We start from the raw sequence: 26939 nt of genomic DNA, 5'->3' as shown, positions 1-26939 counted from the left end.
ATTGCTACGAAGTTTGCAGCACTCCGCAGCACAGCCAAGCCTTTTCAAACTCATTCATGTAGCGTGTTGGACACGTTCACAATCTGTTAAAATCCTGCATACGCTGATGTCCTTCATAACACTTGACCAGCAAGATAACTCATTCCGCAGGATAAATATTGCTTGCAGCTCCAATGAATACAAATGGTACGATGAGAGCCAAAAAACATCCACTCTCAAAAACAAAGGAATTTCAAAATAAAAAATGAAATGGTGACACACCTCTAAAAATATTACATTTAATAAAGAATCTGGGTACTTTTGGTCCCATCCAGTATTACAGGACTTCATCAGAGATAAAACAAAATGTAACATCGTCACTTCCTTATAACTAAAACAAGGAAGTGTTAAACATCATTCAAGCATTTAAAGCAACAGCACCTTACATTACGTATTAAGTTAAAAAGACTTTTGATATATAAATTACCATTCATAAACTTATTCCAATTTAATTAAACAACAAAACCTATATCAATTAACATCAAACTTGCATATAAAAATAATGATAATAAATACATATAAAAAATTAAAACTCATATCCAACAGATTTTAATTTTAAAATCTGTGAAATGGAAATAGTGTCATTAAGTCCAATGGCAAATAATTTAATCTGACAAAATAATTCTTTATCTTGTAACCTAAATTTCCATGGTCCACTCTTACATCTTGTCTCACAGCATCCAAGCCAAAAAAATAAATGTATGCCCTTCATTCTAAAATTAAAATCTGTTGGCTAGGAGTTTTATTTTTTTCATATCTATTTATTAGCATTATTTTTATAAGTTTGTGGACATGGACATCACTGGGGTTTAAAGACCCTGTGTTTCTAGGGTATAGCCAAACAGTTTATGCTGTGCTGACAAGGTCATAAGGCCAAAATGTGCATGTCCACAGTTAGTGGAGTTTGACTTTGTTGGCCTGAATCTGTCCATAAAGACTTAAAACGTCATGGACATTTAGAAGCCATTTAGCTGAAACACTTGATGTCCTTAAGGGGTAATTTGCATATATCCCTTTGGCTGCTGCAGTCCTGAGTGTGTCCTCCTATGGATGAGATGCCTAGTAACTATAAAGCTGTTGATTTGCTATCCATTCCCTATTGCAATATTACCAGCTTATCATTTTTTTAAAATGTAACATAGGCAATTTGTAGATGAAACACTAAAAATAGTTTGCCAGGAGCAACCTCTTCATTAGTTACATCTCTGTGATGTGGACTTGTTCAGTTAATTTTTACTTGTGCAGAGATCGTGTATATTGACTGATAATGGTGGATTGTAATGACAGACGTTTGAGTGAACTTTTATGGTTGAAATGTTCTGAAATGGGCAGTTTTGTCATTATTGGTGCATGAGTTTTGTTTCATTGCTTTCTATAAAAATGTTAAACTGCAAATTTAAAACAAAAAGTAAAAAACAAACGGACCGCAACCAAAAGTAAAAAGGTGTCGTTTATTCCAACTTGATGTTAACTTAAATAACTTGGTGCTTTCTGAAGAAGTCTGGATGTATTTTAAGGCAAAAGCACTAAGTTATTTAAGTTAACATCAAGTTGGAATAAACGACACCTTTTTACTTTTGTTTGCCGTCCGTTTTTTTATTTTTTATTATTGTGTATGGCACCTTGTGGGCCAAGTCAAATTTTTTAACAAATTTAAAACACACTTTAACAAGTGGTGATGTATTATACAAGGAAAATAGTTTAATACAATAAGGAAGGTGAATTAAAGAACACATGCATGTATGCATGGTCCTAAAATGTGTGCTAGGGGTGTATTGTTTCAAAACAGCTCAAAGGTAAACTTAATCTCCCACTGGCCAAGATGTGTTTTCTTTGAATGTGGGTTTCAGTGCTGTTTCCGTGAATGTTTCAGGGGTAGAGAAGTTTACTGTTCATGCTAGGTTTGTTTTCAGTGTGAGACTGTATTGCTTTGTTTATCAAATGACTATCAGTGTTTGTACTATAAAATGTGAAATAAAAGTTTTAAATTAAATCTAAATATCTGTAATCGTAGAAGCAGAGAAGAAAATGGTGTGCACGCTGACAGGTTTGAACAGTTTTTATGGTAATTGGGGATAAATAACTAAGTAATGGAACACTGGAATGGCTGCAGAGGAGTTGCTGTGAGGGGGGGGGGTTGCTATGTTTGTGTGTGTACGCGCGTATGTGCAGGGGGGTCTGTTATCCTGCCTAGGGCCCCATTTGACTACTATCCGGCTCTGCCATCATGACTAAGGTTACCCTTTTGAGGTGGCTATAGAAATGTATTGCCTTTGTTTACAGGGCTAAGGATTTGTCACTGCCCTCTAAACCAAAGGCACATTCTTCCAGAGCAACTGCAGCATCGACAGCCTTTTTCAGTCGTGTTCCCATAGATGATATCTGAGCAGCAATTACATGATTGACAGTTCATACATTTATCTGTCATTACAAGCTTGACTTGCAGTCCAGGTCCAGAGTTGCTTTGGGTTCTACCGTTCTTTAGAATATCCTTCCATAGTGCTTCCCAGGGTTATTCTAGCTGGGGACTCTGACATGTGTTGAAGTGGATGGAAATGACATCATCAGATAAGAAAGTTATGTACTTGCCATAAAGATAGATTTTTATCTTCTTCCATGCAATTCCACATCCCTGTCCTCCATTTGCCGTCCAAATTGTCACTATTTATGGCTCCTTCTGGACTACACTGGACCCTTCTGGAGCCTTTCTTGGATGCAACTCTTTCTGGTTGCTCTATGTAGTTATAGTATTCTGTCAAATATGCAGTATTTTCTTCATCTTATAGTTGGTAATCAGCAATATACTTGGGGGGCAAACTCAATCTGAAGATAGTAAGGTTCATGTTGTATTGTGGGAGAGGCTCCTCAGCCTTGGAGCCAACCTCTGATCTGTTTTTATCGGATATAACCATGTGTTGAGACAGACAGAAAAAGGCAGCACTACTCTGTTGTCATGGTAAGTACAAACCTTTCATATATGCCATGCAAGTTTGGAGAATGAATAATTATTTTTTAATGACATGAAAGTCCAAGAGAATGAATATTTTTTTACTTGAGAATAGCTCATTGCAGGAAATACAAATACTATGTTTGAGGAGAAGCTGCTTACTAAATGCTGAAGTAAATAAATTATTATATTTGAGGGATTAACTGTTTACATTGCAGTAAACAAGAGTGATGTGATTGAAATGTGGAGAATACATAGAGTAATGACATTTTTACTGAGGAAAAAAAGCTAAGAATAAAAAGAAGCAACTTTCCTTTGGAGCAGAACATAATAAATTGCAGAAATGTCTATCTAGATAATATTACAGGCCTGTAAGCTGACAGAAGCAAACCTTTTTACAAAGAGACAAAATAAAAGACTGAAGGTTTGATGCTTGCCAAAGGCAGATGTGCAGACAGGACAACAGTAGTTTAATGAATATTTCAGAAGAAAATTGCATATATATATATATATATATATATATATATATATATATATATGTATATGGCTCTGAAAGAGGAAGAAAAGTAGGATGATAAAGGTGTTTAGCTCTGTGAGAGAAGACTAAAATAATTAAAGGTGTAATTGCCTGGGGGAGCAAACTTAAAAATAAACATTTAGGATTGGCTTGGCTCAGCCATTTATCAAGAAATTAAACTGGTTGCAAGAAGAATGGCTGAAATTAAGCGTGATTGACTTGATGCGTTTTTGTTCCCCCTGGGATATGGAACACACATCTGAGTTGGAGGACAGTTGGAGTTGCATGAGGTAATTAGTTACATTTAGCAGTGGGGAAAATTAAATAGTGTTTCCAGTGAAATTTTTCAGGAATGAAGTGGGTCGATGTAAGTGAATCTTGGGCAAAAACGTTGCACCTCTTAATTTGAAAAAAAAAAAAAGATATAAAAAGAAAAAGTTATTGCTGCAGTAAGTGATATTAAAAATTGAATTTTTCTGAGGGGTAGTTAAGCTTCCACCATATTTAACTTCAAGGTCACTCAGCCTTGAGGGTAAAAGACTGTTTCCTTGTTACCAGCTATGATGTTGCTCCATAGTTGAGCTTTTGCTGCAGTTGAAGCAAACAATGAATGTTTATTTGAAACGGACATTCTCCAGAGTGTAGTAGATTGTACACACACACACACACACACACACACACACACACACACACACACCAAAAAGAGGAAAATGGGTTACATCAAGTAGAGAACAGGATTTCAGGACATAATATAGCAGACTGTGAATACATTAAAAATAGAAATAGGTTAGAGTTAGTAAAGAAAGTTTCAAGAACAAAATAAAGCAGTCAGTAACACAATGGCACTTCCAACAAGGGAGTACTGCTAGGTGGATAATTTGATTGATGTATAGGAGATATATGAAGACTGGAGAAGAGATGGTAAAATAAAAACATCAATGCTGTGTTATGTACCCTGCTAAAGAGCACTATAAGACATGAACAGTTAAGAGAATATTAACAACTACATGTTGCTAACCAGTAATAGTAAAATATAAATAATAGCAGGCAAAGGTGCTGGCTATTTATCCTGTTTGTTTATTGCCTTTGAGCGAAGTAGTCTGACTGGGCTCTGGTAACCCCTTTTCGGTGAATGCCTGGGAAGGAAAGCACCTGTTACAAAATGGGCAGTTTTATGCAATAGAGAAAAATGCAAAGCTTAAAGTTGTGGTATGGTGGCATAATAACCCAAAAGCAGCTATACTAGAGAAGATCTGTAATCAGTAAATTAGTCATTACATACTAATGCAAGACCAATTAAAATTTACATGAAAGGGTAGGAGAAATGAGAGAGTGAGTAAGTTGTGTGAGATACAAGTCGAAACCTGAGGTGATGAGGATAAAATGGAGAGTAGAGGTGTAGTGTGCATATTTGTTAGGTGATATAGAAAAAAGAAAGTTGTAGAGAAGTTGAGGCAGGTGTCAAAGGTAGTGACTATGAGATGCAATTTTGCTGAGGGGAAAAACTTGTCAGGGGGATGAGTAGAGACGGAAGTAGCAATAAGGACAGAAAGAGGAATGTAGGACACTTCCATTGAGAATTTTTGTTGAGGTATATAGGGGTAATGTAGTTGTGTAAGGGTCTGTGTAGTCCAGCCTGGGAAGGTGCAACAGCAGAGACAAGTATTTTTTTGAGGTGTTGTTTTAGCACATTTTTTAACCTGTATATAGATCATCTTTGTTGTGCAGTGGTGGTAGGGTAGAATTTCAGATTTTGGACACCTAAATTGAGTACAAGAACAGACCAGTACAGTTGTGGGTTTTACTTATAGTTAATAGGGACTTGTGCGTGGAATATAGTGATCCTTTTCCGTAACTGATATAATCCTACCCAGGCAGATAATGCTGCAGTTAATTGTACCAGCAGTGCTAACATTCAGGCTTAAATTCAGCATGGTTTTGACTGGGCTCATTACACTGCAAGGCAGACTTGAGGTGGTATTTATAATGACTAGGGGAAGTTTTGCTAGAAAAGACCATCTTAAAAAGAGGAAAGTATACTGCCTTTTGTTATACGTATTTTAATGTTATTGCATAGCTGATTAAGAATGATTATATAACTGAAAACGAGAAATGCGACCTCTACTCTCTCTTTTCAGCAAGTGCTGTGGGACCCTTTACATCCACCTGTACTAACACCATTTGAGGCAGATTAGACCTCAAACGCGTCATCCAAAGAATAGCACTGCATGAGTTCAGTGCTCCCATTATGTTGCACTACAGTGTCTGTTCTAGAAAGATGAGACTAAAGACCTGGTGTGGGACTAAAGCCTACAACCTTTTGGTCTTACAGCACCTAAGTTACCTTTGCTAACTGTTGAACCACTGACACCTAATGATTTAAAGATGGCCTACAGCAGTCTGCAAATGTGGAATGGGCCTGTTAGCACCCTTTGCATGAATAATGTGCACAGGTGTTAGTATGAATAATAGAAACAGAAGAGCAACGGTCAGAAGATTCATATACTGTACTGATCTGCAATATACCAGTAAATTTGCTAATGAGGGAAGTGGCCAGTTAACTTATTTTGAGTTAGAGCAGTGTGGTGATGTTCAGGTACAAATGAGCACTTTAGCTCACAAATACCATTTATTATTTGCTGGCCAGTAGCATGGGTATACAGTCTGAAGTATTACCATGACCTAACATCACATAATCACAGAAATAAATGTTGATGTGAATATCAGAGTAAAAGAACCTACATAACTTGTCAGGCTAATCCTGATAAACTTTCAGCAGCCATGCTGACTACTTCTGAAGTAACAGGCCACCGTGTGCTCATTGATGGTGCCTGCATGCTTCTAGGGGCACATTCCCAGCTACCAGGTCTACCAGAGTATGCTGCTACCAGACTTTAAATTACAACCTCCTTGTATATTAAAAGTAAGGAATCAAATTTAAGCATTATACTACTTTTGTAGTCGTCCACGATGTCTGCAATGAAATAATTTGACAGCATTATATTAATAGCATTTTAGTTTCACCGGGAGTCAAGTTTTAATTAGAAATATTGAGCAGTTTTCCTAATGTCACAAATTCCTCAGTAAGTTACTCCATGTGTTCAGCTTATTTTAATGGCTAAGTATGAAATCATTGCCTTATTACAGCAGTGTCCAAGCAGGGGTCCACTGACTCTCTGGGGTGTTCTTCATTTAGTTATGAGAGACACCTCACCGCTGATTTGGAAACAGGATCTCTTAGGAATACAGCATCACACTGTCTACATAGGTATAATGAAAGAGCTGAATTACAAGCTTTAAGGCAGCAAAATTCTTCATATCTGCTGCTTTTATAAACACCAAACTAATTTGTCACTTGTTATTGATTTATCTTGGCACTGTACCTCTCAGCTGTCCAGATTTTTGCATCATATTTTTGGTCTGTTCCTCATAAAAAGTTGTGGTTTTTTGGCAAATCATTGGGATAACCTGATGATTGAAGTCACTAAATAATGACATTCATTTGAGTTTCAGACTTGAAATCCTTCAGAAAATGTATGTTTACACAAATCCTGTTACTCTAGCAGTTTTCTACATTTATAAGCGCGATATTTAAAATCTGTCCCTATTTTGGGGCCTTTGTCTCCCCATTTTGTCAGGCTTTGTCCAGATTTCTTGCACTAAGAGGTTGAGAGCTATGGTTGGCTCTATGTGCAAGATAATGTAGTACATGGAGCTCAGTGAATATGCTCTGGAATCTGTGAAAAGATAAGTGAGGAATGCATTATTCTGATGTGAGACCCAATCATAACAGCTTTCAAAGAACATAACTTTTGTAATGCTCGGAGCATGTTGATTACCCTCCGATATTCGGAAAAAGACAAATCAGTTAAGTGCTAGAGTGGCACGAAACACGACCTTAACAAAATGTTAAGCATCCCCTGCTTAAGTTGCTAAAGTCAAGTCTCAGGCTATGCAGTAAAATCTACCGATACTGACGAGCAAAACACAGAGGCAGGGTAAAAGATTTGTTTCTGCCTGCTGTTTGACATTAACGTGTCCTGACTTCCTGTTACAAATTTGGAACATTACTAGAATAACAGGATGTGTGTTCACCTGTATTTTCTGAAGAATACAAAGTCTGAAACCTAAATGCATGTAATTTAGTGTCTTTATAGTCCTCAGTAATTTGTCCGAAAACCACAGACTTTGAGGAACAGACCAAACATATGAGGCAAAGATCTGGACATTCTGCAAAAAAATTTGACAGTTGAGAGGCTTGGAAGGCGAGTGTAAACGTAAAAAAGGACTGGGTTACAGTAGCTTTCTGACGGTGCTTGCTGAGTGCTTTGAGTCTGAAATCCAGCAAAACACAATGCGTTTTTTTTCTTTTTTCCTGAAACTTGTACTACATGGAGCAGGTAAAGCTCCATGCATTACAAAGAATTATGTTTGGGTCACTGATGCTAATCGACTTCTATTCTCGAAATGGATGCCAAGTTTCACCTATTGAGCTGTGCTGTCAAGATGAATTTCTTGGCATCCATGTCTCGTACACAATAAGTCAGTTAGCCTCAGCCACCCACTTGTAATCCTCTGTTATGTACCTTCTAAATGTGATATAATTATGTATGTTATGTTGTCCATCTCGCCTTCCTTCTTTCTGGTTGGGTTCAGAGCCAATCTCTGCTCCGACTCGGCCACTTCTAAAGCTCGAAGAGTCCTTACTGGCTCGAGGCTAGCCCCTTATCCCAGTATGCTTAGCGGTAGCTACCCAGATCTTGTTTGCCGCTTGCAGCATTGAGATTGTCTTCTGCTGGCTCAGGCTAAGTAGTGACATTTTTCTATAAAAATTCTTATTGTTTAAGGCTAAATTTCTTTAGAGTTTAGTGATTATTCCTTCTATATCACTCCTATTCTCGTTGCTGTTTTTTTTTTTTTTTTTTTTTTTTGCTGCTGTTAGGCTGTCGTTTTCTCTCAGGCCTTACCTATGTGTTGTTGTCGGTGGCCTGTTTTTCTTGAGGGTTGTTCTCTTTTACTGGGATCCCTCCTTGCTACTTAGGGAAAAGCCATTTTAGTTAGAGGCCTTCTCCCTTTGGGAGCAGTAGCCGTTTAACTTAGAGGTTACCCCCCCCTTCTTCCTCCCTTTTCTTAAAAAAAAAAAAAAAAAAAAAAACACTCTCCAAGTTGTTAGTCCTGTCCTTTGTGGTGTTTATAATGTCTAAAGAAATACCCAAGCAGTCAGGGTTCAAGAAATGTGACTCGTGTTGCCAGAAAATGTCCCTTACGGACGGACACAAGTTGTGTGCATTGTCTAGGGCTGGTCCACCTGCAGGACTCGTGCTCTGTTTGCCATGCCTTTAGCACAAGGATTTTGCAGGAGAGGCACAACAAACTTATTTTGAGAGGGTTATTAAAACTCCAGGTTGAAGTAGCATCGGAGACGCAGCCCTCAAAAAAACCCAGTGACAAACTGGCATCTTCGTCGGCTCCACCTTCATTGCCGACAAAGTCTAGACCCAAATCTTCAGAACCTTCGTAGTGGATTCTTGGCTCCGAGGAGTCTTTTTCTCTGGTGGCTCCATCAGTGTCTTCAGAACCATCCCGGACCCAAAAGAGATCGATATCCCCTTCGCTTGACCCGATGAGATCTGTGCCTCAGTCTCCACTGTTGTACTCAGTGGCGGGTAGTCACCGGTCCTCTGCCCACTCCTCTCGATCATACAGGAGTTTATCAGATGATGTGGAGAGTGGTGAAGGGGCTGCTCAAATCACCAGTATTTGCTACATTGTTGTCGAGCCCAGCCCAGAAGGAAGTGGCGCCATTGTCCGAACCAGTTCCTCTCTCTATTCCTCCTCTGACTGCATCCAGTTCGGAGCCGGAGTGCATGGAAGTAGTAGTGGTGGAATAGTCTGTTCCGACAACCCTTGCCTTGTCGGTTCCGACATCCGCTCCAACCTCCTCGGTAATCTGCCCTGTTGAGGGGTCTGGGTGCCAAAACTCTCTCGTCTGCTCCAAGGGGGGAAGTGGCATCAGACCCTTGTCCAACTCTGCTCTCCTCCTTGGAGCCTTGGCGCAGGTGAGTTTGGCTCCCACATCTGCCTCGGAGCCATCACCTTCAGTGCGGAGGAGGTCTCCAGGCTCCTCGGAGCCAGAGCCTCCCTCTGTTCCACAACGCTGTGCATATGAGGTGATGGAGTGTACTGTCTACTGAGACCACTCCACCCTCGGCTCCATTGGTTCTGTCCCCATCGATACGAGTATCTGCCTCGGATCCTCCGCTCCATCCCAAGCGTAGGGAACCGATGCCCCAGAACGCCCCACAGGGCGACCCCTCTTCTTCCGAGACCTCTCCTGAGTATGCCTCAGAGGAGGTTCCCAGGAAGAAAAGATGCAAGAGGAAGCATGTGGACTCCCCTGAGTCAGTCACTTCTGACACGGACTTCGATGACTAGGAAGGGTTCCCACGGTCCTCCTCTGAGGATCTCTCATTCTCAGACATCCTGGAGATCCTTAGGCAGAGGGGAAACTGGAATTCCCTTGCCCTTTCTGAGGATGTGTCCGTGTACCTGGACGTGTTTGCTTCCCAAACCTCCACCTCCTGGGTGTCTCCACCTTTCGACCCACTTTTTTCTGTAGTGAGTCAAAAAGCATGGAGTGCTCCAGAGACCATGGAGCCCGTTCCGAGAAGGCCTAACAAGTTCATTAGCGCACCAGAGGACAAGACATTTCTCTTTAAAGTCATGCCAGTTGATACTACGGTGGTGGCAGCAGCCACCAAGAAGGAACTCGCGGAGACTTCCTCTTCTATCCATCCACCAAACAAGGAGCCTAGAGCCATGGGAAGCATGTTTTCTCTTCAGCGGCCTGTACTCTTCAGTCGCTGAACTATTTGACACATTTCACAAGACTTCAGAGGGATCTCCTTAAAGAGCTGGGAGATACCCTCCAGTATCCTTTAGCTGAGGGAGTGGCTTCCAAGTCGGCTAACCAGCTAGCAACCCTAACCTCCATTGTTAACTTCTCCATGCGCCTTATTTCTTACGCAGCAGATGGAGCGAGTAGGGCTGCAGGCACAGGAGTTGCTCTTCGCAGACGCTCCTGCATGCACCTTTGTCAATTTGCGGAGCCCTTCAATTCCTCCTTTATGAACACCCCCTTTGGCAGCTCGGCCTTGTTCAGGCCACAAGTTAGAGAAACTCTTACTAGGAGTGAACGAGATGGCAAAACTCTGCAGTAGGAGTCCATTTTTCCACTCCATCCAGGCCTTATCCTAAAGGGCAAAAGAGTGGTAAAATGTGGTTCTGTAAATCCCAGGGAGCTTCGCCGGACACTCGTGGAGATAATTCCCCCGGAGCAGAGGGGGAAATAACGGGAGACACCGACCTTGTGGCAGGGGGGGTTTTCACAACAGGGCGAAAGGGATATATTCTTTGCCAGGCCCTTTCAGAATTCCTGAAGGGATTGCATGGCAGTCAGGGGCAGAATATCACTGTACCCAAAAGCCTGGCAAGATATAACATAAGACGCTTGGGTACGGTGCATAATATCCAGGGGTTACAAAATTCCCTTCTCCCAAACACCCCCAAGAAGTCAAAAATGATCAATCTCAGATGTTCCACCCAATCTTCGGGATCAAGCAGCCTTGGAAGTAAAACGTTTGCTGCAAAAAAAAAGCCATTTAGGAAGTCCCCGCAGACCAGATTGAATCCAGAACTTACTCAAGGTTCTTTTTAGTTCCAAAAAAGACAGAGGTCTGGAGACGTATCCTGGATCTCTCAGCAAGTTAAACAGGTCAGTCAAGAAGACCAAGTTCCGGATGGTTGCACTGCAGTCCATTCTACCCTTTTTGGGTCAGGACAATTGGATGTGCTCTATCGATCTCCAGGATGTGTACTACCATATAAAAATGGACAGGCAGTCCAGGAGACATTTACGCTTCTGGCTGGGAGCCAGTCATTACCAGTCAGAGCTCTGCCCTTTGGTCTCACTACAGCCCCCAGAGTGTTCACTAAATGCATGGCAGTAGTGACTGCTCACCTGAGACATTTGGGATTCCAGGTGTTTCCTTATCTAGATGACTGGCTCCTCACTGCCACCACCGAGCATCATCTCTTAAGGGCTAGGAACCACACGATTCACACTTGTGCGCGTCTAGGAATCACAATAAATTATGAAAAATCTGCCTTGTTGCCCTCTCAGTGTATTACTTTCATAGGTGCTCAACTAAATACAAGAGGCATGAAAGCCAAGCTCCCACAGGAAAGGTTGCTTACCATTCAACGTCTGTGTCTCTCCTCTTGTCAAAGTCAAAGGTTCAGGCACGGTTAGTACTAAAGGTCTTGAGCTTGATGGCGGCTGCCATTACTCTAGTCCTGTTAGCTCGTTACCATATGAGGATTTTGCAGTGGCTCTTTTTCACTCAGTGGTCATATCAGGATCTACCAATGTCACACATGATCTTGGTCATGGATGCTTGCAAAAAAGATCTACAGTGGTGGCTCCACTCTCCCCGAGTCACTCTAGGCAGACCCTTTGTAGCCCCTCATCTGGTAGCCACAGTGACCATGGAAGCTTCCCAGATGGTGAGGGGGGGGGGGCATTATCTGGGACACAGTCCATGGAACTTGGCAACCTCACAAGTACCATTTGCACATTCAATGTCCTGGAGATGAGAGCAGTGTTATTAGCATTGCAAGCACTTGACGACTCTCTTCCTTTGGGCTATATAGCAATTCAGACGGGCAACATGTCAGTGGTGTGGTACATCAACAAACAGGGTGGAACCAAATCTTACCCCTTGTTTTGGGAGGCCCTTCAAGTACGGCAATGGGGAAGTCAAATGTGATAGCGGACAAGCTCAGCAGGGCAATTCTCATGCCCCACGAGTGGTCTCTGAAACAAGATGTGGCGGGTATGATCTTCCGCAGATGGGGCCAGCCATACTGCGATCTTTTTGCCTCACATCTAAGCAACAAATGCAGCAGTTACTTTGCCCTAGTTCCCCCACCGGGACAGTCACCCAGAGATGCACTTATCCACGATTGCCCCCCCCCTGGATTCTTCACGCCTTTCCATTCCAAAAGTTCTTCAGAAAGCAAAGTTGTTGAGTTGCAAGCTGATCCTCATTGCCCCTTACTGGCATCGTCAAATATGGTTCCCGTTCCTTTGGCATTACCTGCAAGAGGAGCCTTGGATTCTGGACCCGGTTCCAGATTTCCTGACATCAGTCAGATGCTCTTCATCCCTCCATTCAAACTGTCAAGCTGACAGCTTGGTTTCTCCACTTCTAGTCCTAGCCAGGCTTCCAGATATCTCGCCTATGGTTCAACATATTCTAGTCTCTTCTCACAAACCAACTACTAGGAAACTTTAAGCTAGTAAATGGAAGAGGTTCTCTATCTGGGCTGAGCAAAATGACATTGATCCCTTTACAGCACCAATTTTAAACATTTTGGACTTCCTGGCCGAAACCTTTGAGAAAGGAGCAGCGGCTGCTAACGATTCGAGTTCAACTGGCTGCTATTTCCAGTTTTCATGTGGGCTTTCTAGGTTCTAACATCATGTCCCACAAGCTAGGTAGGGCCTTTTTGAAAGGTGCTACCCTATTAAGGCCTCCGATCCGAGAACTTCTCCATTCTTGGGATTTAAATTTAGTACTAGCGGCCCTCATTCTCCCTCCCTTTGAACTAGCTGCTTCTTGTCCTCCAAAATTCTTATCATGGAAGACCCTCTTCCTGATTGCAATTATATCAGCTAGGCAGGTTTCCGAGTTACAGGCACTTTCCATCTTGCCCGCCTTATGTGATTTTTCACAAGGATAGAGCATCTCTTAGAACAAATCCTTCCTTTTTGCCAAAAGTCTGTTCAGAGTATAATTTGAATCAGTCAATTGAACTCCCTGTATTCTTGCCAAATTATGGCAACAAGGCAGAGTATAAGCTTCATCAATTGGATGTCCACAGGCAGTTACGATTTTATCTTCAAAGAACCAAGGACATCAGAAAATCAAATAGGTTCATAGGTATGTGCTAGGCTATCTGCCCAAGGGCCTACGTAAGCCTAGCCAGCAAGGTTCCATAGCTTACGCCACCCAAGAAACTTATTTTTCTGTGCCACTGTCTAGCAGAGACACAGAAGTGATCCCTGGGGTGTATTTCCTATTTCCCATCCACTCATCAAGATTTTTCTTGAAGAGTGCTAATGAAGAACTTTGCTTGACATAGATGGGTAGCTTGTTCCAGAGTATAGGAAGTCTCTGGGACGGGAATCTATCCCTCCAGTGTGTCCTGTTTATTGTGGTGACAAGGTTTAGGTCCCTAGAGCATGTAGCTCGGAGGGATTGGGATTTCTTTAGGTGTAGCATGTCCAACAGCTCTGGGTTTGACATAGCTTTATATGTTAGGCAGAGATCACCTCGGAGTAGGCGATATGCTACGGAGTAAAGCTGGAGTCTCTTGAGGTGGTCAGTGTAGGACATTTGTTTGAGGCCAGTAATCCTCTTTGTGAGGTACTTCTGTGGCCTTTCCAGCTGCTGCAGATGTCTTGTGAGGTGCATTCCAAAAGGGGCATTGTACTCTATAATGGGTCTAATGAGTGACGAGTAGAGGGGAACAATGACCTCTTTTTTTACCTGGATGAGAACCCTTTTATGATGAGGTGTGCCATGTAGAAGGACTTCCTGACTACTGGTGGCGATGTGATTATCAAAGGAGAGACTACTGTCCACCTGAGTCCCAAGGTCTCTTATCACGCATTCGGTGGTAACTAGATTGCTGCCTATGTGGTAGTTCATGGGTACAGAGTTTTTACCAAAGGGGATAACACTGCACCTTTTGGCACTGAGCTTGACGCCATGGCTGTGACACCAGGCATCTGTCTCAGTGAGGCCCTTCTGTAGGATGTCCACATCATTTGGGGGACTTGACTATGGCTCCTAGTTTGCAGTCATCTGCAAACTTTGTTAGCCAGAGGCTTTCTGTGTTAGCCTGTACTTCAGAGAAGTAGATACCAAACAGGAGAGGTCCCAGGACGGAACCCTGTGGTACTCCACTTGTCACTGCTTTGAGGTCAGATTTGGAGTCTGCAACTTTTACAGTGTGGGTTCTGTCAGTGAGCCAGTTGGCAACCCATCCTTCTCACAGAGTAAGCAAGGTTCACCAGTTTCCAAAGTGACTTTCTCAAAATGGCTGTCCAATACTATTACTTATGCTTATGAGTCTCTGAATGTGTCTTTCCTAGGAAAGGTAAGGGGACACTCTACTAGGTCCTTGGCTACCTCCATAGCTTTTCAAGCCAAACTTCCATTAGATACTGTTTGTGCGGCAGCAACATGGGCTACTCCCCATACCTTCATTAATCATTACAAAGTGGACATGGCCTCTCACAACAGGGCATCTTTTGGTTCCACGGTTCTGAAATCTCTTTTCCAGTGAGCCACCCAGGATTTAGGTGCTGGAAACGCTGTCCCAACCAGAAAGAAGGAAGGCGAGATAGACAACATAACATTAAGAAGTTATGTTCTTACCATAACGTTCCATGTTTGTTGTCCTTTATCTTGCCTTCCTTCTTGCGTCCCTCCCTCCTTCCCCCATCCTGGATGATTGAGAGGAATTCCCTTTTTGGCTGAGTTCCCTTTGCTTTTCAGCTGTTGGTGTAGTCGTTGTCACCATTGTTATGTTGTTTTCGGTACAAGGAAGCAGTATTGTTTGGTTACCGCCTTTATTTGGTAATTTATTGTTTCTATATCTAGTGGTTAGTTGTCACAAACGAGATCTGGGTAGCTACCGCTATGCATGCTGGGAAAAGGGGCTAGCCTCAAGCCAGTAAGGACTCTTCGAGCTTTAGAAGTGGCCGAGTCGGAGCAGAGATCGGCTCCGAGCCCAACCCGAAAGAAGGAAGGTGGGATAAAGGACAACAAACATGTAACGTTATGGTAAGGACATAACTACTTTTTCATAATGCAGCATGCCCAGCAACCACCCTATAGCAGCAGTTAATACACCAAGTGTTAACACAAACAAATTTCAGAGCTGTAAAACATTGCAATCCTGCATTTTTTTTTTTGTGTAGCTAGTAATACATCAGAGAGATGAACCTCTGCTGTACTGCAAAAATTAATATTGGGTTCCCCAGTTGTAACTACTTGATCTGATGTACTCATTCTGCTTTACTGATGGGTTATGGATCCGACTCGGCTGCCTTCCACAGACTTCAGCTTCTAAGCTCGAGTTCCTTCCTTATCCACAGTCCTCTGCCTCTAGACCAACCTCCTCAGATCCTGTTTGCCTCCAGTGCATCCAGACATAGTTACCAGAGCAGTTAAATGTTATTTTTCATAACCTTTTTCCTTTTTATTAAGATTTTTATTTTTATTTATTTATTTAACTGGGAAAGTCTGACTTGGAACGAGCCAATTTTCAGTGGAGGGCCGGCCAGAAATGCTCCATACTCTATATTCTTCTCAATATTAGGTGTATTTAGACTTCCTCCCTACCCTTTCAGCTTCTCAAGGTGCATTAGGGCTCTCTCTAGCTTTTCTTAACCTCCTTTTCCCTTTCTGGGCTTTGGCCCTTCTTTCTCTCTCCTTCTGTATTTTTATAACTATAGTAGTAGATTTATATCTATCTCTCTCTCTCCTACATCATGGATAAGCCTATGGGTTTTAAAAGGTGCGCCAAGTGTGAGAGAAAAATTCCACACTCGGAAACACATGATAGATATGTTTATTGTTTAGGGCCAGCTCACCTGGATTCCCCTCGTAGCATCTGTGAAGGGTTTAATCCAAGAGCCATCCAGGAAAGGAAGAATAAATTGATTTTGAAGGGCCTTATGCCTGCCCCTCCATCTTCACCAGTGTCCCAACTCCCCACTAAAGAAACGTTTGGCACTGAGGCTAAAACGGCATCACAAGCAGTTCAGGGCATCTTTACAGCCTCCTGCTAAGGTTCCAAAAGACAGAGAGGGTCTGGAACCTACTCCTGTTTCTTTTTGGTGCCAAAAAAGACAGGGGACCTACAGCCTGTCTTGGACCTAAGCAATCTCAACATTTATGTGAAGAAAGTCGCACTCCAGGTGGTAATGCTTCAGTCCATGTTCCCGTTGCTAACGAAAGATGATTGGTTGTGCTCTGTGGACTTCAAGGATACACATTATCACATAAAAATAGACAGGTGCTCCAGAAGTCATCTGCGCTTCTGCCTGGGAGCCAATCACTTCCATTTCAGAGCCCTTCCTTTTGTCTCACTACAGCCCCCCTGAGTGTTTACCAAGTGCATGGCAGTGGTTGCAGCTCATCTCCGGCTGCAAAGGTTTCAGGTATTCCCATGTTTAGACGATTGGCTCCTGACTGCCCCCACTCAGCATCAATTTTCTCAGGCTGGAGACCATCTTTACCAGTTGTCCCACTTCCTTGGCATTATCATAAACTTAGGCAAGTCACTACCACAGTCGGTTCAAACTTTGGAGTTCATTGGAGTCCGGCTGAACACCATTACCCAAATAGCTTCTTTGCCTCAGCACCGCATCAACACCTTGAAACTCCAAGTTTATGCCATTCTGTCTCATCCATCTCCTTCTGCCAGATCGATTCTAGAAGCCCGGGGGTCCATGGCAGCTGCTATACTTTTGGTTCCTCTAGCCAGGTACTGGATACGCATTCTTCAACGGACATTGTCTGCTCAATGGTCATTTCTATATCAGTTCCTATCAGATTGACATACATTTGCAGTTCTCGTCTACAGTGGTGGATTTGCTCAGATCTGATGGTCTGCAGACCTTTCACCCCCCCCCCCCCAACAGCCACTGTGACCACGGATGCTTCCCATCTTAGGGGGGTGGGGCATTTCCAAGGGAAGATGGTACAAGGCACGTGGATTCCGGTAGAGACTAGTTTTCATATTAATGTCGTTGAGATGAGAGCTGTCCTCTTATCATTGCAAGCCTTTCAGGAAGCTCTACCTCTAAGGACCATTGCTGGGCACACAGACATGTCAGTAGTCTGGCACATCAACAAGCAAGGAGGAACCTGTTCATACCTTCTCTGCAGAGAGGCTATGAGGGTTTGGGAATGAGCGATCTCTCCAAATCGCTTTCTACTAGCAACACATGTACTGGGAAAATCCAGCGTGTTAGCAGGCAGGGTCAGTAGATCTATTCTGATGCCCACGAGTGGTCCCTCAGTCGGGCACTAGCAACCAAGATATTCGACCGATGGGGTCTCCCCTGCTGCGCCCTCATTGTGTTCCCTCATAACAACAAATTCATCAGTTACTTTGCTCTGATAACTCCTTCAGGGAGTTCCTCAAGGGACGCTGTGGTCCAAGATTGGCACCCCAGTCTCCTTTATGCCTATCCTCCTCTTCCTCTAATTCCAAAATTTCTCCAGAAAGCCAAATGCTTGAAGAGCAGATCGATCCTCATTTCCCCCTTTCGGCCTCATCAGGTGTGGTCCCCCTTTCTCTGGTCTCACCTCAAACATCCTCCATGGGTACTGGAACCCAAACCAGACATCCTCTCTCAACCACCACTAGGACTCCTCTCCCCACACTCAAGTTAATGGCATGGTTTCTCCAGTTCCTATGATTGCTAGAGGGTCGAGGTTTTTTCTCCAGTCAAAGCGATCATTCTGGGTTCTCAAAAGACCTCTACTTAAAAGGTATATGAGTAAATGGAAAAAAGGTTTTTTATTTAGGTTGCTAATAATCATGTTGACCCTTTTTGGCTCCTGTTCCTTCGATTCTGTCCTTTCTGGAGTCTTTAAGAAAGGTTCTAGTTTTGTGACCATTAAGCTTCAGTTGGCAGCCATATCCAACTTTCATTTGGGATTTCCTTCAGGATCTGTTGTCTCAACCAGGTTATGTAAAGCTTTTATGAAAGGTATTTTTCTTCTTAGACCTCCAGTCAAGGACCCAACGCCTCCGTGGGATTTGATTGTCATTCTATAAGCTGTGACCCTTCAAACTGGCTAATGATTGTGACTTGAAATATTTATCCTGAAAGTCTGCTATACTTGTAGCCATTACTTTAGTGAAATGGGTGTCTGAATTGCAGGCTTTTTCATTCAAATCTCCCTACATCATTTTTCACAAGAATAGGGTTTCCCTCCATACTAATCTCTCATTCATGCCAAAGGCCACTACTACAGCTAATATAAACCAATGCATTCATTTGCCAGTGTTTTTTATTCCCAACTGTTCCAACAAAGGAGAATACTTGTTACTTTCCTTAGATGTTCACAGTTTCGTCCTATGAAGGTAGAAATGTAACATTTCAGAAAATCAGAGCAGTTTGTCACTCTTTGACCTAGTTGTAAAGGTCAAGCAGTATCAAAAGTCACAATAGCAAAGTGGATAACCAGTTGCATTTATTTTCTTCATGAGAAAAATAGTTTGAAGTTGCCTAATCCTCCAAAAGCCCATTCAACAAGATCCATTGCTGCGTCAGCATCTTTTTTTCATCTAGGATTCCTATTGATGACATTTGTGCTGCAGCTGCCTGGTCCAAGTCCCATACCTTGGTGACCCATTATAGGTTCGATATGGTTTCCAGGAGCAGAACGTCCTTTGGCTTCTCTGTGCGCTGACCTATCCTTCCTTGAAGTCACCCAAGTAATCATGTAGCTGGGGACTCTGAACCATCAGTGAAGCGGAATGAGAGGGACAACATCAGATTTATTAGTTATGTACTTACCATAACTTGGTGTCTCTGTTGTCCTCTTCTCATTCTGCTTCACATTTCTGCCCAGTCATCCCCCTCCAAAACACATTGGTTCTAGAGGATCTGAAAGAGCCTTTGTTGGAACCTACATTCCAGGTTGAGCTCTTGGAAGGTGCATTTTTAGAGAAGACATTTTCAGGAGGGGCTAATTTGTTAGTGGGTTTGGCTAACTGAGTGCCTTCTGTATTCTAAGAGTGTAATTCAATCCCCATTAAAGAGGTTGGTCTTTAAAGGTGACCAGTGTCCAGCATTAAGGAGCTTGTAAGAAAGGGGGTTAAGCAGTAGCTCCTGCTGAAACTGTAAGCAATCTACCATTCTTTATTGTAGTGCAGTGGTATTCTCTATTGTAAGCTAGGTTGATAAAGCACAGTATTTTATACTCTGTAGTTTGTAATAATCTGGTATTAGCAGCTGAGTTTGCAACAGTAAGGGGCAGTCTGGAAAACTATGTACATGCCAGCAAGTTTTATTTCTGAGTTTCAGTACAGGGAAGATGCATACTAGTACACCTGGGATACCACATCCCTTTTGTAAAGTATTTGCTGGGGGAGTGTAACTTGTGTCAGAGAGCCAGTGGATGTTGATCACACATGAACTGTACTTCCAGGAACAGAGTGAGAAACAGTTGCAGTAGCACACAGTAAATTGGATTGTATCTTAAGAGAGACTAAGGTGATGCCTTCACTGTTCCACATCAGTCCATACCAGAGTACATTGTACAGTTCTGGAGGCTTTTTGAGAAGATTGAGATCAGGCTGCTGAAAAGTGTCCAGAAGAAAGCCATCAGAAGGGTGGTAGTGTATAAGGAAACAGCTACAAATGGAGATTACAGGAGCATGTGTTCTCATTCAAGAGCAGAAGAGAGTGAGGAGCCATAATGTGGATAGTGTTAATGCCCAAGATTATGCAACAAAGATGTAAAGAGATCATTTTGATGAAGAATGACTTTGCAGTAGAGGAGGGGACATTGGGACACAGGCAGTACATTTATGGGACTAGCTGCTTTCTGGTTCAGTAGAAATATTTCTTTATAGAAAAGTCATCAGTCTATGAACTAGAGTATCAGAATGTGTGGAAGGGGAATCCGCAGGGGCATTCCAGCAGGACAATGGGAAAGATGAGAGAGTATCTGGGAAGATGTATATGTAGAGTAGAATGTTAAATGCATTTAAATGGCAGTCTGGACAGGTTTATTACCTCATTTTGCTATCAGTAAATTGTAGTTCATTGGGTCATAGGTGTGTACTAGGCTAACGACAAGAAGGGCCTTTTTAAGCCTAGCAACGTATTCCAAGTCTGTGACAAGTTCTGGTACCTTTAAGTGTAAGCAGAGGTTTGGGAGGTGAAACATTTACAAGCAGGGGCCTGGGAGATGAACCATTTACAGGCTGCCTGTGACCATTTGAGATGCAATGCCAAACAGGGATTAATTTCCTGTTCCCCATCCAGTTGGCCATGTTACACTTGAGTTGGGTTAGGGAGGAACTCAGCTTCACAAGGATGAGGAGCCTGTTCCAGAGACGGGGTAGTCTCGGGGATACATACCTGTCTGTCCACCAGGTCCTATTTATATCACAGGCAAAATTTAAGTCTTTGGAACGGGTAATTCTGGTGCTGTTTGTTTTGCTATTTTGCAGGAGGTCCATCAGAGTGGGGTCTGATAATGCCTTGTATGCCAGGCATAGAACTCCCCTTAACATTCTGTAGGAGACAGAATACAGGGATAGGGCCTTGAGGTGGTCTGCATAGGACATGTTACTTATACCCTGTATTCTTTTATTGTAGAACCTCTCGAGATGCTCCAGTTGTTTGATGTGCCTTGTTAGGTACATACCAAATGGTAGTTACAGAAGGATATTCAAGAAAAAAACACTTTATTACCATGTAACTTAGTCCTAACTATAGAAATGCATTCACAAATGCCGATTCATCAGTAATTCGGCAGAGTGATGTTAGATTGAAACCAAATGGTACATCCTATTTAATTTATGAATTAAGACAAGTATATTGTAAATATACTAGAGAGAGACACTACTATTTTTAAACCAAGTCACTTTTGAGAGAATAGAGATGAGCACTAATGGGTAAAAATGTAATCTTAAAAACAGGGGCAAGTTATAAAAATAGCTAGTTTAAGGCTGATCCCATCACCATAATTGTATTTACTTTTCTTTAGCAGCTTTAAAACTCTTTCGACTGTTTAACCTGTTCCTCTTCAATTTATCTACCCAGAAATGTATATTCTTAATATTTTTTGCCTCCTCCCACACTGCTATTACCTATTGCAGCTCCCCCTCCCCAATCTCCAAATTCTCAAAGTTTATGGTTTTTCGAGACCTAATCTGATATTTGGGGCCGTAAAAGATAGTAAGGCCTTCCAGTGCAACATCATACTAATGATGCCAAGCAATTCCATGGATCCTGCACACTGTATCCTATTTATTTGTGGTAGGTGCTGTGCCCCCTTTCCACTTATTGCCATGGAGAAGCAAGCAGCATCCATTTCACCATCCTCTCTCCACAGAGTAGCTGAGTGGCAAACTATTAGTCATCATCTATCTCCCTCAGTTGATGTGCCTGTTAGTCAAGCCTGGATCTCATGGGCTGCATTCAGGGCTTCATCCCTGTTGTTGTTGTTGTGTCTTTCGGCTTTTCCCGGTTAGGGGTCGCCACAGCGCAACTCCGGTCCACTAATGATTGGCAGTTGATTTTTACGTGCTGAGTTGCCAGCCCTAACGCACAACCTTCAACTAAGGTACGCCCATTCACGCATGTCTCCACGCAGAAGACGCTCTAGCTAAGAGTCGAACCGGTCAGCGTCTTACTGTGAGGCGACAACGCTACCGCAGCACCACCAAGGGCTTTATCCCTGTGCACCACAGAAATGTATTTTTTTTTTCTAACAATGTAGGAATACTCAATGATTTTACAGAACAATGTTATCAACTGTCGCTTTAAAGACCTCTTTGATACGGGGTCTGGTAATGAGACAGATCCATGTAGCTCAAACTATAGCCCAGGACTGAAACTCAGTGGTCAAACCATTGTGCTTAGAATGTGCTTTTAGCTCCGGCATCTAGCCCCTCCCCATATTTCTGGTATGGATACTCTAATAACGTACACATATCTTGGACATAAGCTGTTTACTGACTTGATTTCTGCACTCTTGAATTCTTCTCAGTGTGAAAAAAAATGTGTTTCATAGTTGTGATATACTTGTAGGAAGTGCCAGTATAAGATGCACTATAAAACAGTTGAAATAAAATGGTGTTTGTTTTTAAGGCCTTAATTCTTCATCTACATATTCCTGCCAGACTGCTTTATAAGAGAAGTAGCGCTGTCAAAATCCATTGAGCAACTTAGGCTGAACTGTTTTCTAATGCACGTCTTGCTGAAGCTGTGATTGCTGTATACATAGCTGTTATTTTTGAATATGTTCCCTGTTGTAGTTAGTATGTTGCTTGTTTGTTGTGTCCTGAGAAGTAAATTTCTGTTTAGAATGTAAATGACCAAAATAGTTCAAATTCAGTACATGTAGAACTGATAAAACTAGATTACATGTGATTTTAACTTTTTGCTTCGCTAATGAGAAAGCTGCAGTGTATATTTATGAGCTACAGCATTCTGGTAGATGTTCTATAAATGAATTTGTTTATACTGCTATTACCTCTGTACTTGAACAGTTATGTTGTGCAAGGTTATGCATGCAGTGAATATGTTAGTATGATCTGTTTAACAGTTCAGCTAAAATCAAAGACTTGGGTGTCTCCTTGTCTGTCTGATGCCCTCTCTATCAGAGGAGTAAAGATGCCTTGTTTGTTTCAAGTAGTTTGTTCAGTTAAGTAGGCAGATGGATACGTGTAAACCCTCACAGAAAAATTAAAATAAGGAACTAACCTTTAAGCTTTAGGTTTGGCTCCTTGTTGTTCCATCTCCCAGATTTTCCTCCCACATTGTAACGTTTCTTAATTAACTGACCTGTTGAATGTAATGTATTAGAACAAGAAGACTCATTTGTCTACCTTCTTAAATGAATAAACTACTTGAAACTTCAGCAAGGCATCTTTATTTCTCCCACAGGAAGGGCGTCAGCGAGTCTGTCTCCTGGATCTACTAGTTAAAGGGATTTTATCTTGACTAATCCTTTATACTCTTGTTTCTTGTTAGTCCTCTTTCTTCCTCTGGGTCACAGATGGGATACCAGATCTGACTCTAGCTTTCTGGACTACTACTACTGTTTAAGACTTGGAATATGCATGACCATTCATTAACACTGTTTGAACAAAATGACTGATGTATTCCATATGCCATTTATAATTCTGTGATCTACAGTCGGAGTTTTGCTGAAATGGCTGTTAAAATGTGCACCCTTGAATAAGCATTTTTAATGCTAACACTGTATATTGCATCAGCATAATTTTTTATATCTTTAGGAAGTCCATTAAATGAGCAGCTAGGCCAGATTTATTGGGTTAATTTATTATGATACTATTGTTTCTGTGAGCAAAATTGTTTAAAATTGAGTTGTATGTTGCTTGCACTGTAGAATACAGCTACAAGAAGCCACTCCTGCTGTGAACCAGTTACAAAATCACAACAGGTTGATATGACTTTTTGAAAATAATTTAGGGATATTGACATTATGGCTTACCTGGGTTTTCTGTAGATCTTTCTGTTTCATGTAAAACTCGTTTGTTGCTCTGAAGCAGCAGCACCAAGAATGCTTGGAGAATAAAAAAAATCTACTTTTCTTGTTTTTAGAATGGGCAGCATGTGTCCGATCCAATTTTCTGGTTTTGTGCTATCTCCACGATGTGAAGAATGTTCTTCAGTTACATCATCTTGCAACGGGAGCACACCTTAAAACCTTCCCTCTGGAGCTTGGTAGTATTGTGGGTTACAATGGTCGTAAAAAAGATTCAGAAATATTTTACCAGTTTACATCGTTTCTGTCTCCAAGTAAGTTTGCCATTAAATGCTCCTCAGATATGAGTAATTTTGGATTTAGAGCTTAAAGTACAAGTTTTCTTGGTTTCATTTAGAAGTGATGTAGATAATGATAGTAAATAGTATGCAACATCACTGCACTTACTGTGTACTTGATTTCTGATGTCTTGGGCAATAGAAATTCTAGATGTTGCTATGCTGGACGTTGAACATATATGCAGATAACTATCCAGGAACCATATGAAGGCTTGACTGTGGCCATATTTGCAAAATAGCACATGGCATTGCATTCTCAAATTGAAAGATAAATACTACAGACCACCTTATTCAAATGGTTGATTCTTGAGGCAACATCTGATAGCTTTTGATAGTTCTGTGTCATGTGTTTCTCCAGACTTTGATGATAGAAAATAAGACTTGTGGCCCTTCAGGTCTCCTTTTTTCTTTCTAAGTACCCTTGGATGATGACCATATTAGGCACGGTAAAATTCTTCAATGGTAATGGCATAATAGCTATACTAGAGTATAATTTTTTCTCTGTCTTGGTCTGCTTTTATAGCTGCTTGCATGTTTATTTGTGTATGTATAATTGAAGCTTTACACACTGTCTTACCTGTACATTGCAGTTGTTGAGCAGGAACAAAAGCATTCTTCGGCTGCATTCCTAAGTCAGGATGTCTTCCGTTTCAGCAGCCCATGTGTGAAATGTGGAACTGATAGATTAATAATTATTTCACAGAGTGTATTTCAAAACCATATGAATATCCTGATCAACTCCTGCCAGTGTGCTTATCTCTGAATCCAATTAGGGTTGACTTCTAGATGCCAGAGGCTGTGAAATGTGCACCACAAAGCCTATGAGTCATAATTTATCGTGTTTATGTGGCACTGGATGATGGAAGTCTGATTAGTAGTCTGCTCAGACAGCAAAGTCTGCCCTCAGCTTCCCTTTTCCCTATAGTGGGCTTCATTAGAACCGTAATTAAATATGTTAACACTTTTGAGTTTGGTTGTTTTGATTTATTTTTTCAGATGCATAACTAGGGTGGAGTGAAGGGTAGAATTGCCTTGTGAATAATGTGATAGGAAGTACAATTTGCAGATCCAAATTGGTCTTTGGTGCACCAAGAGATGGCACCAGTTTCATGTTGTGTCTCTAGGCAGTGAGACAGGCTTTGGACTAGTTCACAGTTGGGGAGGGAGCACATCTGTGAGATTTCCTGAGTTCCATCAACCCCTGCACTTAACATTCTTAATGCATTTATAAGAATGTATGAATTTTCACTCAGTCATTTGCTGTGGGTGCTGTTCCTTGAGGTATCTCAGACTGAGCAGAGGTGACAGCGTCATAGAATTAGGAGAACATGTAACAGGGTAACTAAAATGGTTATATTCACATGTTAGCATGTAGAATTTACTAGCCATTCCACAGTTTTGGAGCAGCTGAGCTGATGTGTTCTCTTTGGCAGTCTCAGGAACATTGCTGTACGTAAAACACTTTTGCTAATCACCATTGATAATTGGTCTCAGTTCATCGTTCTTGGTTTAGCAATTCTGTCTCTGACTTGGTCTACACCTCACTGAAGGTTTAAAAAAGGCATATCTGAGGATTTCCCGTAGGGATATGTCAGGACTGATGAGGAATTCTGCACATTTTGTTTGCCCTATTATATAATCATGATTAGAATTCTGAATAATTCTAAACAACTGTTATTTTTTGACAGTCTGTAAACCTTAAAAAAATATTTTTTGCTTTCCTCTGAGAGTTGATGCTGTCAATTAAAAAATTGCCAAGAATCATTAACATGCTCCTGCTGTCTACCACATGGCCGGCACCAGCTAAACAAGATGTCTCCAGCTGTTAAACAAATGGTAGATATCTCAAGGGAAGTGAATGGAGCTAATGGTCAGGTGAGAATGGCTGCACTTTCATCTGATATCCTGCTATTCTCATGTTGCAGTACTCTCAGCTGTCGGATATCCTCCACCTCAGGCAACCTGAATGTCCGGCTCATATACCAAGGCTTAAGCTTGGATGCTGTAAGGTGCGTGGGACTTCTCACGTAGGGACCATAAACCGTGGGCCATAAATATGACATCCGCATGCACAGACCTCAAAACTTCTGTGCTGCAGTCGAACATCAGTTTGCTCATTCTGCTCCGTGCTACTGACTACGTTTAAGATAAGTACCCCGTTGGGGAATCTTTCCTTATTTCTTGACTAAGCTTAGATTGCCGTTTATCTGTTAGCTGATTCCGTCCATGCCATCTAGGAAGGGGAAAATGTAAGTGCAGTCGGCAAATTCTGCACAAAAATACACATTACCTCCACTTGTTTTGCTTAGAGCCGTCCCACAACCATTCACCATGTAAAATCTGCCAGTCGTTCTTTCCTAAGACCCTTCGCAACCGTATGGCAGCCCTCAAACTGTTTTTTGAAAACCAATGCCTGAAGCACCTTGCCCTCAGTTGTTGTTGTTGTTGTTGTTGTTGTGTCTTTCAGCTTTTCCCGGTTAGGGGTCGCCACAGCGGAACTCTGGTCCACTAATGATTGGTAGTTGATTTTTACGTGCCGAGTTACCAGCCCTGATGCACAACCTTCAAAGAAGGTATGCCCATTCATGCATGTCTCCACACAGAAGACGCTCTAGCTGAGAATCGAACTGGACAGCGTCTTACTGTGAGGTGACAACGCTACCGCAGCACAGCGCCTTGCCCCCAATATGGATCCTAAATCGACCATCCAGGCGGAGCCTTCTAAAAAGAAGGCCAAGGTCTCTAGGCCTGACACT

The 26939-nt window shown here is 41.9% G+C and overlaps 1 protein-coding gene across 1 annotated transcript in view; it reads left to right on the top strand.

Annotated features, from left to right (window-relative positions):
• The window catches only part of LOC122800092 (prolyl endopeptidase), a 1490953-nt gene that overhangs the window by 546297 nt on the left and 917717 nt on the right, over positions 1 to 26939 (top strand). Inside the window, 1 exon segment of the mRNA XM_044069645.1 lies at positions 23962 to 24159. Within this exon segment, the coding sequence (XP_043925580.1) occupies positions 23962 to 24159 (198 nt within the window).

Source organism: Protopterus annectens, chromosome 1.part0, assembly GCF_019279795.1.
Source record: "Protopterus annectens isolate FY-2018-M chromosome 1.part0, PAN1.0, whole genome shotgun sequence".
Lineage (NCBI taxonomy): Eukaryota > Metazoa > Chordata > Ceratodontiformes > Protopteridae > Protopterus > Protopterus annectens.
The sequence above is the reverse complement of the archived record's forward strand: the minus strand, read 5'-3'. Positions and strand labels throughout refer to the sequence as shown.